Source organism: Microcaecilia unicolor, chromosome 6 (genome assembly GCF_901765095.1).
Source record: "Microcaecilia unicolor chromosome 6, aMicUni1.1, whole genome shotgun sequence".
NCBI lineage: Eukaryota > Metazoa > Chordata > Amphibia > Gymnophiona > Siphonopidae > Microcaecilia > Microcaecilia unicolor.
This window is the reverse complement of record NC_044036.1, coordinates 48066493-48081020: the sequence shown is the minus strand read 5'-3', so window position 1 is coordinate 48081020 and position 14528 is coordinate 48066493. Positions and strand designations below refer to the sequence as shown.

Here is a 14528-nt window from a genome sequence, read left to right as displayed (position 1 = left end):
CAGCTTGATGATATGGAAGGTAAAATTATGTATAATCATACCTGATAATTTTCTTTCCATTAATCATAGCTGATCAATCCATAGCCCCTCCCAGATATCTGTACTGTTTATATTCTGGTTGAATTTTAGGTTCAAGTTTAGCCTTCAGTTACTTCAGGAGGACTTCGTGTTCAAGTTCTTCTTTCACTTGGATTCTTCAAGAGTTGAGACGAGTTTGTGTTACAGTGAGCTGCTGCATTCCTCTCCCCTCCGTTTTACGGGGCTGGATTGAGACATAAATTCTGCCGGCACTCCCTCCCGCTTCGTGCGGCTGTAGGGCAGCTTTGTACCCCTCCCGCTTCGGCGGTGTTAGGGTCAGTCAGCTCCTCCCGCGGTTGCGGTTGCAGGATAAGCCAGATCCCCCCGCATCGGCGGGTGTGGTGTCCCTCCCCCGCTCCGCGGGGATGAGCTGGACGGATTCCCCTCCCCCACTTGTGTGGGGATGAGCTGGGTAATTCCCCTCCCCCGTTTCGGCGGGTGGTGAGCTGGGCAGAGTGTCCCTTCGTGGGTGTAATTCTCTAAGTGCTGAGTCCTGCGGATGGAGCTTTGATATCGACATACTGAGGAGTTTCCGGCAGCACATGACCACATATAGGGAGGCAAAAGTTTGCTCTCTATCTCCACCTGCTGGTAGATGGACACAACCCACCAGTCTATGGATTGATCAGCTATGATTAATGGAAAGAAAATTATCAGGTATGATTATACATAATTTTACCTTTCTAACAATAGCTCCGCAGGCTCATTTTTCAGTTCTATCCATACTCTGTGATGAATACCATCCGGTCCAGTAGATTTACTACTCTTCAGTTTGTAGAACTGCCCCATTACATCCTCCAGGTTTACAGAGAATTCATTACGTTTCTCTGACTCGTCAGCTTCGAATACCATTTCCGGCACCGGTATCCCACCCAAATCTTCCTCGGTGAAGACCAAAGCAAAGTATTCATTTAATCTCTCCGCTACAGCTTTGTCTTCCCTGATCACTCCTTTTACTCCTCGGTCATCTAGCGGTCCAACCGATTCTTTTGCTTGCTTCCTGCTTTTAATATACCTAAAAAAAATTTTTACTATGTGTTTTTGCCTCCAACACAATCTTTTCTTCGAAGTCCCTCTTAGGCTTCCTTATCAGCGCTTTGCATTTGACTTGACATTTCTTGTGCTGTTTCTTATTATTTTTAGTCGGTTCCTTTCATTTTCTGAAGGCGTTTCTTTTAGCTCTAATAGCTTCCTTCACCTCACTTTTTAACCATGCCGGCTGTCGTTTGGTCTTATGTCCTCCTTTTTTTAATACGCGGGATAAATTTGGCCTAAGCTTCCAGGATGATGTTTTTGAACAGCATCCATGCCTGATGTAAATTTTTGACCCTCGCAGTCGCTCCTCTAAGTTTTTTTTTTCACCATTCTTCTCATTTTATCGTAGTCTCCTTTTTTTTTTAAAGTTAAACGCTAACGTATTTGATTTCCTATGTATACTTACTTCAAAGCTAATATCAAATCCGAGTTTGCCTCACCCATTGGTGATGCATTTTTGGAGTCCTGCTGTGCTACCGCATCCAAGAGGGCAGCAGTCAAGGCCACTCTTCTTTCTTGTTAGAGGTGGGGACAGTGGTGCCTGTCCGCCTCGCTAGGCTCGGACAGGACGCTATTCCATTTATTTCATGGTGCTTTGAATAGGGGGCTCCTTTCGTCCTATCCTCTTTATTTGCAAGCTGAACTAGTTCTTGCGAGTCCGCCACTTTCGTATGGAAACGCTTAGGTCCATTGTGGCGGCATTTCAGCCGGGAGAATTTCTGATGGCGTTGGACCTCAAGGAGGCTTATCTCCATATACCTATTTGGCCTCCGCATCAGCGTTTTCTGCTTTTTGCTGTTGTGGGATGCCATTTCCCGTTTTGGACGCTGCCCTTTGGCCTCGCCACCACTCCAAGGAACATTTTACAAGGTCATGGTGGTTGTGGCAGAAGGAAAGGATCAGAGTCCATCCCTACCTGGACGACTGGCTGATGCAGGTGGACTCAGTACAGGAGAGTCACAGGGCCACCAACAGGGTTATGAAGCTACTACTGTCCTTGGACTGGGTTCTGAACCTGCCCAAGAGCCACCTAGTCCCTTCTCAGACCTTGGATTACCTGAGGGCTCACTTTGACACGGCTCTGGGTCGTGTATTCTTATGGGAGGAGCAGCGGGTCAAGCTCCGCACTCGGATTTCTAACCATCTCTAGGTGGCCAGTTCCCAGGATTTGGGACTACGTTCAGGTGTTGGGCTCCATGGCAGCGACCCTGAAAGTGGTTCCTTGGGCAAGGATGCACATGCATCCTCAGTCTTTGCTGCTGAGCAGATAGTCGTCAGTCTCTCAGGTTTATCGATGTTGGCTTCCATGTGCTCCAAACAGTATTACCTGGTGGCTTCGCAGCTCCCACTTGCTGAAGGGCATGCCTCTTGTGTTTCCGTAGTGGGTGGTTGTGGTTACAGATGCCATTCTGACAGGCTGGAGAAGCTCATTGTCTCCACCGTTACGTGCAGGGGACTTGGTTGGCGATGGAATCAGCTTGGCTGATTAATCGCCTTGAGGGCGGTTTGAGTGTTTTCGGACAACACGATGGTGGTGGCTTATATCAATCATCGGACGGCACCCACAGTCTGGTGCTTACTGCCGAGGAGGGTCACCTTCTCCTGTGGGCAGAAGTCCACCTTCAGTGCCTGTCAGTGGCTCACATTGCGGGTTGGAGCAATGTGCGAGCAGACTTTTTCAGCCGGCATATTATGATTCCGGAGGAATGGGCGCTGTCAGCGGAGGTGTTTTGTCTGATTTGCCACAAGTGGGGCATGCTTCAGATTGATCTGATGGTGACTCAGTCCAATGTCAAGATCCCCATCTTCAGCAGAACCCAGGTTCGCTGGGATGGACGCTTTTGTCTTGCCCTGGCCCAAGTCGATGCTTCTGTACATCTCCTCCCCCCCTCCCCCCCCCCCAGTGGCCCTTGATTGGCCGGGTTCTACTCAGGATCGAACAGTAACGGGGAAGAGTCTTCTTGATTCTCCAGATTGGCCTCGACGCCCTTGGTACGTGAACTTAGTTTGGCTCCTAGTGAAGCCGCCTTTCCATCCTCCTGTCGGCCCCGGTCTTCTTCATCAGAGGCTAGTTCAGATAGAAGATCCCTACCACTTTGGTCTTAAGGCCTTGCTATTGAGTGGTTGCGTTTGAGGAAGAAGGGGTATTCGGATGAGGTGATAGCTACTTTGTTGAGGGTTCTGAAGCGTTCTACCTCAACGGCGCATGTCTGTGTGTGGCATACCTTTGTTGTGTGGTGTGAGGTTCACGCTTTGTCGCCTTTCCAGGCCTCGGTTTTCCAATTTTTGGCCTTTTTGCAGGATGGTTTGCAGAAAAGGTTGGCCTATAACTCGCTTTGGGTTCAAGTGGCAGGCCTTGGCCTGTTTTTGAGGCCAAGTATGTGGTTCTTCCTTATCTGCTTGTCCGACCTGGAATCTTAATGTGGTCCTTTGGGTACTCCAAGGGGTGCCTTTTGAGCCCTTGCGTAGGAGTTCTGACAAGGATCTTACCTTGAAGATGGTGTTTTTAGTGACTATGGCTTTGGTATGTAGGGTCTCAGAAATTCAAGGACTATCATGTCGAGATCCTTTCTTGCAGTTTTCGGAGTCAGGGGTCACTCTCCATACCGTGCCTTGCTATTTGCCAAAGGTATTATCGGCTCTTTATCTCAATCAGCCTCTTTTTCTTCTGTCTTTTAGGGAGGAAGATTATCCCATGGATTTCAGGAAGCTTCATCTGTTTGCCACATCCTCCTCCACTACTTGCAGATGTCTGAGTTTCCCAGGTCAGATCTGTTTTTATCTGTTTGTACTTCTTTTGGGCCCCTGACGGGGTGAGGCGGCTTCCAAGGCCATGATCCCCAGATGGATCAAGGATGTGATTTCCTCGGTTTATCTTTTGTCCGGCGCTGCTCACTCATTCTACTCACGCACAACCAGTTTCGTGGGCAGAGATATTGGGGCTGTCCCTGAATGAGATCTGTCGGGTGACTGCTTAAGCTTCTTTACACACTTTTTCTCGGCGTTATAGAGTGGATGTCGCTGCAAGATCAGATGCTGCTTTTATTTGGTATTGCTAGCTCGGGGACGACAGCTTCCCTCCCTGTCTATTCTTTGGTGCATCCCACCAGTTACTGGATTCATCTGCTGCCTTTACTAAGGAAGGTAAAATTAGGTCTTATCTGATAATTTTCTTTCCTTTAACTGCAGCAGATGAATCCAGGATCCCTCCCTTATTTTTTTCTTTCCTTCATGATTTTTTTTCTCTGCATTGTACGTTTTGTTCCTTTCAGCTTCGTTAAAAAAAAAAAATAGAGAAGAAAGGATACACAGAAATGAGTGGAACAGTGGAACAATGGAATCAGTTTTTTACGCAGATTAACAGTCTGCCATTTTCAGTTTTGGTGTGACTGCTTTGGTTCATAGTGGTGAAGAAGGTTTTCTGGTTTGTTCCTGAGCTCTGCTTGGTGATGAGACATCTACTAGCTGATGGAGGGGCTGGTCGTCTAGTATTATTCGCTATAGTTTAGTTATTTCTTATCTCCACCTACTGGTAGATGGACACAACCCACCTGTTACTGGATTTATCTGCTGCAGCTAAAAGAAAGAAAATGATGAGGTAAGACCTAATTTTACACAGTGCTGCAGTTCACTTCTTGCCATGCGAGCTTAGCACTGGAGGGGAAGAGATAGTGAGCTGAGCTGCTGCTGCTGTTTTTGAAGCTCGAACGGAGCTGCTTGCTGCCTTGTGGTGGTCCAGCAAAAAACCCAGGTGCCAGGCCCAGTTTTTCAGTCGCCATGGCGATCTGGCACCTGGAGGTTATCAAGCCCCTAACTATTGGGGGTTGTCAAGCCCTAACATATAGTCCATGGCTTAGACTGTGGTGATGTGGTGAGGGAGATCAAGGTTTGGATTCATCATTTGTTGCTGATAGGCATGACATATTGCGTCCAGATTTAAAGTGAGATGTTGGACCTTCAACACTGTTGGAAGCATGGGCTCCATCTTCAAATAGGTACCTCGGAAGCTTTCAGACCAGTGACAGTCTTGAAGCTACTTGGAAGCGCCATCTGGAAAAGAGGGAATGCTGGAGATTATTGCTGGGGAGATAAGAAAAATTGTGACTTTTTTTATTTTCATATTTTTAGGTGTGGAAACGTTAACTTTGCCAGGAGAGCGAATTGCAACAGATGTGGTCGTGGTAAGTACCTTATGTTGCGCATTACCCTGACATGTCATTGCAGTCTGTGGTCTGATTTAGTTATTTACATTTTTTTTTCTGTTTTTGCTTTAAATCTGCTTTCAGAGAAGACAACTGATGCAAAAATGATGAAAGCTGGAGGAACCGAAATTGGAAAAACTCTCGCTGAGAAAAGCCGTGGCCTGTTCAGTGCTAACGACTGGCAGTGCAAAACGTATGACTTAAACTTTGTTATAGGTTTTTTTTATGGTGAAAATACACTATATTCAGTTTTATTACACAGCATATTATATTATGTCACAAAGTTACCTTCCATTTTTAAAATGGTAGTACCTTCAATATGTAGACCATAACACCCTTTACATCATGGATGTGCTCAAGACAACAAGGCCATGGGTAATGCTGCCATAAATACTATATCAAATGTCTTCACGCAGATTATCCTAACTGATTTGAGCAGGGACTTTTCTTTACCCAAAGAAGCAGCTCGGCCCCCCAAAAAAGTCTTCATAACCTTTACCAGCAGGAGGGAGCTGGTCTTTGTCCTGTAGCAAATGGTGTATAGAAAATGACCAGATGGCAAAGCACGGGTGCCATTTTGATTTTTTTACAGCATTGCCTGCAAAGTCATGCTGTTAGTAATATGTAACCTGTCATTAAAATCCTCCATAGTATCTGAAGATTGGAGTATGGCCAATGTAATGCCGATTTTTAAAAAGTATCCAGGGGTGATCCAGGAAATTACAGACCAGTAAGCCTGATGTTCGTTCTGGGTAAAATAGTGGAAACTAATATAAAGAATAAAATTATGGAACACAAATACACATGGTTTAATGGGACAAAGTCAGCGTGGGTTCAGCCAAGGGACGTTTTGCCTCACCAATTTGCTTAATTTCTTTGAAGGCGTGAATTAAAAGTGGATAAAGGTGAGCCAGTTGATGTATCTAGATTTTCAGAAAGCTTTTTACAAAGTTCCTCATGAGGGACTCCTGAGAAAATTAAAGAGTTATGGGATAGGAGGCAATGTTCTAGTGTGGATTAGGAGTTGGTTATTGGACAGAAAACAGAAGGAAGGGTTAAATGGTCATTTCTGTCAATGGAGGAGAGTGAACAGGGATCAGTATTGGGACCAGTGCTGTTTAACATATTTATAAATGATCAGGAAATTGGAACGAGTGAAGTGATTAAAATTTGCAGATGACACAAAACTATTCAAGGTTAAAACACATATGGACTGTGAAAAATTGAAGGACGGCCTTAGAAAATTGGAAGACTGGGCGTCCAAGTGGCAGATGAAATTTAATGTGGACAAATGCAAGGTGATGCACATTGGAAAGAATAATCTGAATCATAGTTACCTGATGCTAGGGTCCACCTTGGGGGTCAACACCCAAGAAAAAGATCTAGGTGTCGTCGGTGGCGGATAAAAAAGCAAACAGGATGCTAGGAATTATTAGGAAAGGGATGGTAAGACCGAAAATACTATAATACCTCTGCATCACTCTGGCACAACCTCACCTTGAGTATTGCGTTCAGTTCTGGTCGCCGTATCGCAAAAAAGATAAAGTGGAATTAAAAAAAGGTTCAAAGAAGAGCGACCAAAATGATAAAGGGAATGGAACTCCTCTCGTATGAGGAAAGGCTAAAGAGGTTAGGGCTATTCAGCTTGGAAAAGAAATGGATGAAGGGAGATATGATTGATGTCTACAAAACCCTGAGTGGTGTAGAACAAGTAGAAAAAAATCGATTTTTTACTCGTTCCAAAAGTACAAAGACGAGGGGACAGTCGAGGAAGTTACATGGAAATACTTCTAAAACAAAGAGGAGGAAATATTTTTTCACTCGAGTTAAGCTCTGGAAATCTTTGCCAGAGGATGTAGTAACAGCAATTAGCTTATTTCGGATTAAAAAAAGGTTTGGACAAGTCCATAGTCTGCTACTGAAACAGATGTGGGGAAGCTGTTGCTGGGATTGGTAGTATGAAATGTTGCCACTGTTTGGATTTCTGCCAGGTACTTGTGACCTGGCTTCGTCACTGTTGGAAACAGGATACTGGGCTAGATGGACCATTGGTCTGAGCCATTATGGCTATTTTTATGTTCTTATGTAGGTCTTCAGTCCATCTACCACTTCTCCCTCTTCATATCTTCATTTTCTCTTCTATATCCATCTGACCTTTTCCTTTCAGCATTTCTCCATTTATTTTTCTGATGTTTGACATAGTTTCTAGTTTCTGTTTTCCTCTTTCTTTTCTTAACTTTCTTTCCAAGGTTTTCAGTTACATGGTAATATTTTTAAAATAGAAGGAAATATATTTTCACCCAACAAATTGTTAAGCTCTGGAACTCATTGCCAGAAGATGTGGTAACAGGAGTTAGCGTATCTGGGTTTAAAAAGGGTTTGGATGGAGGGATCCAAGATGGTGGATCTTGCGTGTCGGGATCTGTAATGCCTCACTCTGTTTCCTAGAAAACTTTTCTTCTTTACTTACTGCATGGGTAAGAAGCGTAAGGGAGTCCAGAGGTTCTTTATGAAGCCTTCGACCGTAGTTGTATCTGGCCTGATGGATTCATTTCTGTGTCGGGACGAGGCAGTAGCAGGTTAAACTCCGTAGGCCTTGCGTGGGGTGTCACTGGCGAGAGGAGGATTCACAACGCCTTTAGAGCTGGAAGTTTCCTTTTCTCTGGAGCAATGGTTTCCCCTGTTAATGCTGCGACCAAGCCATACCCCGGAGCTGATTGCTTCAGGCTCCGTAGAGGAGGCTCCTTTGAAGCTTAGAGTCGCTGGAGTGGCGGGGCAGGAGATCAATATGGCAGGGGGATTGCAGCAAGCAGTTGAGGTGGCTCGAGCTCTGGGGATGGACCAGGACACAAGCAAGCTTTTGGTTCTGTGGCTGCAACTCCTGGGATAGCTGTTCCTTTGGCTTCAATGCTGATGGAGACCAATTTTCTCTTGTCAAATGGGAACTTTGTTGCAAAAATCAAAGAGAGTCTTTCAACAAGGCAGCTCCCTGCAAGCAGATATAGGAGATTTAAAGAGAAGAATCTCAGATACAGAAAAAAAATGTTCAAGTCTTTCCAGAAAGAAGTAGCTGTGGTTAAAGATATAACTCTGGTACTCCAGAGATTAAAAGCATTACATAAGGCCAACAGGAAGATAAATCTCAGATTTTATTAATTCCCTCGTGTCAACTATAGCTGCACTGGATATGTATAAGAAGTTTGTTATTACTGTTCTGAAGGTGCCTGTTGAATCGGTTCCACCAGTTACTAGAGTATACTATCTCCCACGGGCGAAGAATCGATGGGGGGCAGAAATTGCTCCCTCTCTAGAAGCTGTTGTTCGGACTTGGCAGATTTTTTTGCAAAGATCTGACTCTGACCCTATGGTATCTACTTTGCTAGTCACGTGTGTGCTTGATCCTGATCAAGATTGGCTTCTTAAATTGTGTTTACGTTCTAAGGATACTACCTTCCTGAATTCTAAAGTTCAGCTTTTACTGGATGTCTCTAAAAGAGGTTTAGGAAAGGAGGTGTCAGTTTTGTTAATTAAACCTGTAGTTTTGAAGCTAGGAGCATTATTCTTTCTTCGTTATCCTTGTAAATGTTTAGTTAAATTTCAAGGAGTGTGCTATATTTTTTATGAACCTTAACATTTGTTTGCTTTTGTGACCTCAAAATCTCTTTGAGTTGCAAGTAGCTACTTGCCCTGCTAAAATTGTTGCAGCTAGCTGACCTTTAGGAGTAAACCGTATTAGGATACTTTGTGCTCTGCTGACTTTGAGTATAATATTTTTCTTCATTTGATTTGTGAAATGGATCTCTCTGAATAGAAGACTAGTGAAGATTGGAAGTTATAGTTATAAATGTTATAATAGTTTCCTTCTGTATATTTAGTGTACTTAAACTTCTTTTTTGTAGCAAGTTTTATTGCTTGTGATTTATTAAAAAATTTCAATAAATTAAAAATAAAGGTTTGGAGAAGTTGCTGGAGGAAAATTCTGTAAACTGCTGTTAAGGTGAACATGGGGAAAGCCACTACTTATCCCTGGGGTCAACAGCATGGAATCTTGTTATTCAGGGTTCTGCCAGGTACTGTTGGAAGCAGGATATTCAGATAGATGGACCATCAGTCTGTCCAAGTGTGGCTTATGTTATGTAAAGTAGAAAAAGGGCATTTCCCCAGGAACTCACCATACAAAAATAATATTCTGATTTTAGTGACATCTCGGCAAAAACATAAACCCTCTGCAGTTCCAAGCTTATTGTGAAGTACCTGTAATGCAAAACCTATAAAAATTACCCAGTAGCTATAGAGCTAATTTACTTTACCATAACACTACTAACTTATAGAAGTAATACAACAAGAACTCTACCTAGGAACACTCAACACAGTAAATATTGCAGTGGAATCTAGAACATCAATATGCCTATTGAGAAACTGAACAAGCTTAAATAGAAACTCCATGCAGTACCTGGCCTCAGTCACAAACACTGAACACAAATATACCCTTGTCAAGTACAGAATAAACAAACACAACCTTATAATATAAATACGTAGAAAAAAATGTAAACCCCCCAAGAAGCTACACTCTGCACGCAGTGTAACACTAGAGAAATAGAAACAGCACCCTAAATTCTGCAAAATATAAAGAAATCAGTGTAAATTTCTTGTAAAACTGACATTTTTCATTCACCAAATTAAAAATAAAATTCTTTCTACCTTTGCTGTCTGGTTGTTTTGTTTTTTTTCTGATCATGTTTGTCCCAGTCTCTAGTTTCTGCTCTCCTCTGTCTTTTCTTAACTGCTATTGAGACAGGCATGGTGAAGCTATTGCTTGCCCTGGGAGTGGTAGCATGGAATGTTGCCACTATTTGGGTTTCTGCCAGGTACTTGTGACCTGGTTTGGCCACTGTTGGAAACAGGATACTGGGCTAGATGGACCATTGGTCTGACCCAGTATGGCTATTATATTCTTATGTTCTTCAATCCATCTATCACTTCTCTCTCTTCTTGTCTTCACTTCTCTTCTATATCCATCTGACCTTTTCCTTTCAACTTTTTTCCATTTATTTTTTCTGATCATGTTTGTCCCTCAGTCTCTAGTTTTGCTTTCTTCTGTCTTTTCTTAACTTTCTTTCCAAGGTCCATCTGACTGATCTTTTCCTTCAGCTTTCCTCCATTTATTTTTCTATCTGCTCAAACTTCATTCATTCTTACAATCTTCCTTTTCTTTTTTAATTGCATCTGCCTACATCTTTCCATCTCCCTTATCCCAGCCCTCTCATTCTTCCTCCTATTATTTCCCAGTTGTTGTTTGGTTTTGTTTTTTTTGCTAACGCCCCCTCTCTTCCAGTACTTTCTTTTCCTCTTTCCCTTTCCTCCTCTTCACTTTTCTGACCAGTATCTTCTTTTTCTCATCCCCTCCATCCAGCATATCCTCTTTTCCTCACTTCATACAATATCTCTCCCCATCACCCACTCCCCCTTGTATCAAGAATTCCTCCATGTCCCTTTTCTGTGTCAGCATCTCCCTATTCCTCCCATGTCCAGCATACTACTTTCTTTGTCCCCATCCAATGTCCAACACCCCCTTTTGTTGTCTTATTACCCCCATGTCCTGCATCTCTCCTCTGCCTTCCTATTTACCTCATGTCCAGTATTTTCCTTCACCCTACAAATCCACCCCCTATGTCCTGTATTCTCCCATATCCCTTTTTCCTCCCTACCTGATCTAATATCTCCTCTTTCTTTCCTCCTCCTTTAAGCCAGCATCTTTCCCATTCCATTCCTTCCCCCTATCCTGACCTGGCATCTCTTTTCTGTCATCCTACAGCCCCCATGTCCATAATCTCCACTTCTCTCACCCTTTGTCGTCTGGGCATTTTATTTTTCTAATTGGGCTGATCCTACTGTGTTTTCCACTTTTCCTTATGTTAGTCTTCTAAATTTTTTACCAGGTTGGCCTTTCCATTTCTTCTCTCGGTCTTCTTCCTTCTCTACCTCTCTTTTGGTACTGATAATTCTTTTTATGTTTTTATTCCCCACGTTTATCTTCTCTGTGTTTTTGATTTTATCTTCTCTCATCATTTAGTCTTCTCCTTTTTCCACATCTCATCTACCTACTGGTTTTTCCTATTTCCCTCTCATTCCCTTCAGCACTCAGTGCTCCCTCTGTCTTCCCCCCACCCCCAATTTCTGTGTTCATCCTCTCAGCCCTAACCTACCCTCCACTGCCTTTCATCTTATCACTAGCCCCAGCTCCAACCCTATCTCTCCTTCCTTCCCCTGCCTCAAGACCATTCTTCTCTTATCCTTTACCCCATTTCCTATTGCTTTTACCATCTTTTTAACCCCATTTCTGCCTTCTCAACCCCTTCAGAAACCTATCCCTTTCCTCTCCTATCCCTCCCCATTTACCCCCATTCCTTTTCAATGGCACTCATCTTTTTTGCATTCTTTCAGGTCATTCACACTGTCTCAACTTTTCCCCGCACTTTATCTCCCTTCTCTTCCCCCTATTTCACACCCTCACTCATTCTCCCAACCCATCAGCGTACTGTTCTGTCTTTCCCCTTAGTTCTATCCATCTTTTACTCTGTACCCCTTTTCTCCCCACCCCCTAGTGCCATCCATCTTGTATTCTTCCCTCTTATCCCCCCACTCCCTAGTGCTATCCGTTTTGTACTCCCCCCCCCCCCCCCCCCCCCATCCATCTATTTTCGGATCTTTCCATGGTCTCCTCTCTATTTGATATTGTCTGTGTCTACCATCATTCCTTCCTTGTCCTTGTACCTGTTCCTTTTGCTATTACTACGCCTCCTTGTATCCAGCATCTCTACCCTGACCCCTCCCAATGGAGCTGAATCTACTGCGGGAGGGAGAGAGAGGGAGAGATACTGTATCTCTCTCCATCTTTTCTACCTCCAAGCCCTCCCCCCCCCCCCCCCCCCCCCCACTAGCATTTATCTTCCCCTTCCTTCCTGCGGTCCGGCATCTCTTAACGTCCCTCCCTGCCCCCCACACTGCCTCTGCTGTTCTCCAACCTTCCGGCAGTGTCAGCTTTCAAGTCAGCCTCACCCCTTGCCAACCCCAGAAACTTTCTCTCTGCACAAGCTCCTGTTCTTGCATAGGCAGGATGCTGCAGAGAGAGAGCTTCCAGGGCCAACAAGAGGTGAGGCTGTCTTGAGAGCTGATTCTGCTGGAAAGTCAAGAGAACTGCAGCAGCAGTGTTGTGGAGGGGAGGGCGGAAGAGAAGAAGTGAAAGAGATGCTGGACTGCGAGGAAGAAGAAAAGGGAGAAAGATACCAGACAATTGCGAGTTGTGGGTGAGAGGATGCCGGACAAGTATATATGTAGATACTGGAGGAGGGGAGGCCTGAGCCCCCCCCCCCTCCCCCCGTGGCTACATCCCTGAATCAGATACTTTGGATTTGACGATTATGAAGGACATTTTGGCTTTAGATCGACGGATTGGATCTTTCTTCATATGATTTATTCATTTTTTCACATAATTTATGATTTATTCATTTTCTAAAATGTTCATGAATATCAGCTATAACTACATTGACTGTGTATTTTCAAAACTTCCTTTAAATAGCTTCCACCTGCCTATTCTGTTTGAGTATTATATACCATCCATTAATTTTGGTTCACAGCAGTTAATAAGTGAACAGACTCTCATATATCAGAGGAATTATTACCATATATATAAAGCAAAAGTACAGTATATTAAAAATATAAGCCAGACTAAATTCTTTAAACCAAATAACCTATTTGCTAAAAATAAGTTTTTAAACCATTACGAAAAGATAAGTAGGATGATTAATCTTTCAATGATATTGGCAGTTCACTCCAGATTTACGCCCCATAGAAAGGGAAAGAACCCATTAAATTGACTTTAACCTAAAGTTTCTTAAAGCAGGAAGACCCAGTTGCAATGTTCGAAGAAAACACAAACTTCTTCCTGAAGAAGGGAACTCAAGTAGGTCTGTAAGACCATCCACAGTTAAACCATTGATTGATATATAGGTTAGGCAAGCTATTTAAAACTTAATACATAGGTGTACGAGTAGTAAGTGAAGATCACCAACAGAAGGTGAAATCCTATCAAAATGACCCAACGCATAAATCAGTCCAGTATATTATGTTCTTCCTTTACCTGAGACCTCAACTAATAAAGTGGTCAATCTACCAGATTCATTAGAATTTTCAGGTATTGAATATTTAAACTTGGACAATTTAAATGAGTCATCTCAAACAGAACGTCAATTGCAATTTTTGCTCATATAGTGATAACATGATTTGGTCTTGTGGAATTTTTGTTTGGCATAGACGAATTGTTCTGTTGTATTAAGGTTTGAGTAGTCCCAGATGTGGCAAGAGTCACACAATCACAACATTGACAGTTTTTGCTTCTAGGGGCCAGGGTCCTGCAAATAGGAGCATGGTATTATTTAAAGTTTTCTTGTAAATATATCTTGTGGTATAATAATGTAAAATATTTTCTATGAATCATCACAATTGACCTTTTTTTGTCGGATAAAAGCTTCTTAATTTCTTTCCAGCAAGAGGTTTACAGGTATCCACCTCTAAACCTCCAACACATGTCTGATACTGTTTTCCTCTCTTGTTTTGATTTTTCTTTCTTTTTTTTTTTTCTTCCTGATGTTCTGGCTGTGCCCTAAATTGTGGATTTTAATTTAGAACAGTGAAAAAAAAAAATCTTTTGACATTTAAGTTACTTTTCTTTACATTTTTTAAATACAGGTGTGAATTGGGAAGTACTATTAATAAATGATTTTAATATGCCAGATGTTGAGGGGGTACCCCCTATTGTGTTGTCTTTTAGAAGTAGGAAGACCTTCGATTTTTCTACAGGGGGAGTTATTCCAGCAGTTGGTAATGTAGCTCATATGGGGTGGGGACTTAGTGCTTACTAATGGGGAGAGTGTTCCTGATGTTATAGTAGGTGAGCATCTGGCATCCAGTGATCACCAGATGGTGTGGTTTAATATTAAGGTATTTGTGGAGAAGGTTCATTCAGTAGCAAAGGTTCTAGTCTTCAAAAACCTAACTTTGTTCATATGGGGGATTGCCTCAAGGAATTGTCTCGATGGGAACATCTGGAAGAAGTTGGAAAGCAGTGGACAAAACTAAAAGGAGCTGTTGTAAGAGCAACAAACATTTTTTGTATGGAAAGTAAATAAACAGGAAGTGGAGGCTGCTTTGGTT

At 42.9% G+C, this 14528-nt stretch overlaps 1 protein-coding gene across 3 annotated transcripts in view; it reads left to right on the top strand.

Moving 5' to 3' along the window:
- ZRANB2 (zinc finger RANBP2-type containing 2) overlaps positions 1-14528 on the top strand; it is a 120075-nt gene that overhangs the window by 24858 nt on the left and 80689 nt on the right. For all 3 annotated transcript variants that reach the window (XM_030205463.1, XM_030205465.1, XM_030205464.1), the window contains exons 2-3: positions 5242-5294; positions 5400-5508. In XM_030205463.1, coding sequence (XP_030061323.1) covers positions 5242-5294; positions 5400-5508 — 162 coding nt within the window. The remainder of the gene's footprint in view (positions 1-5241; positions 5295-5399; positions 5509-14528) is intronic.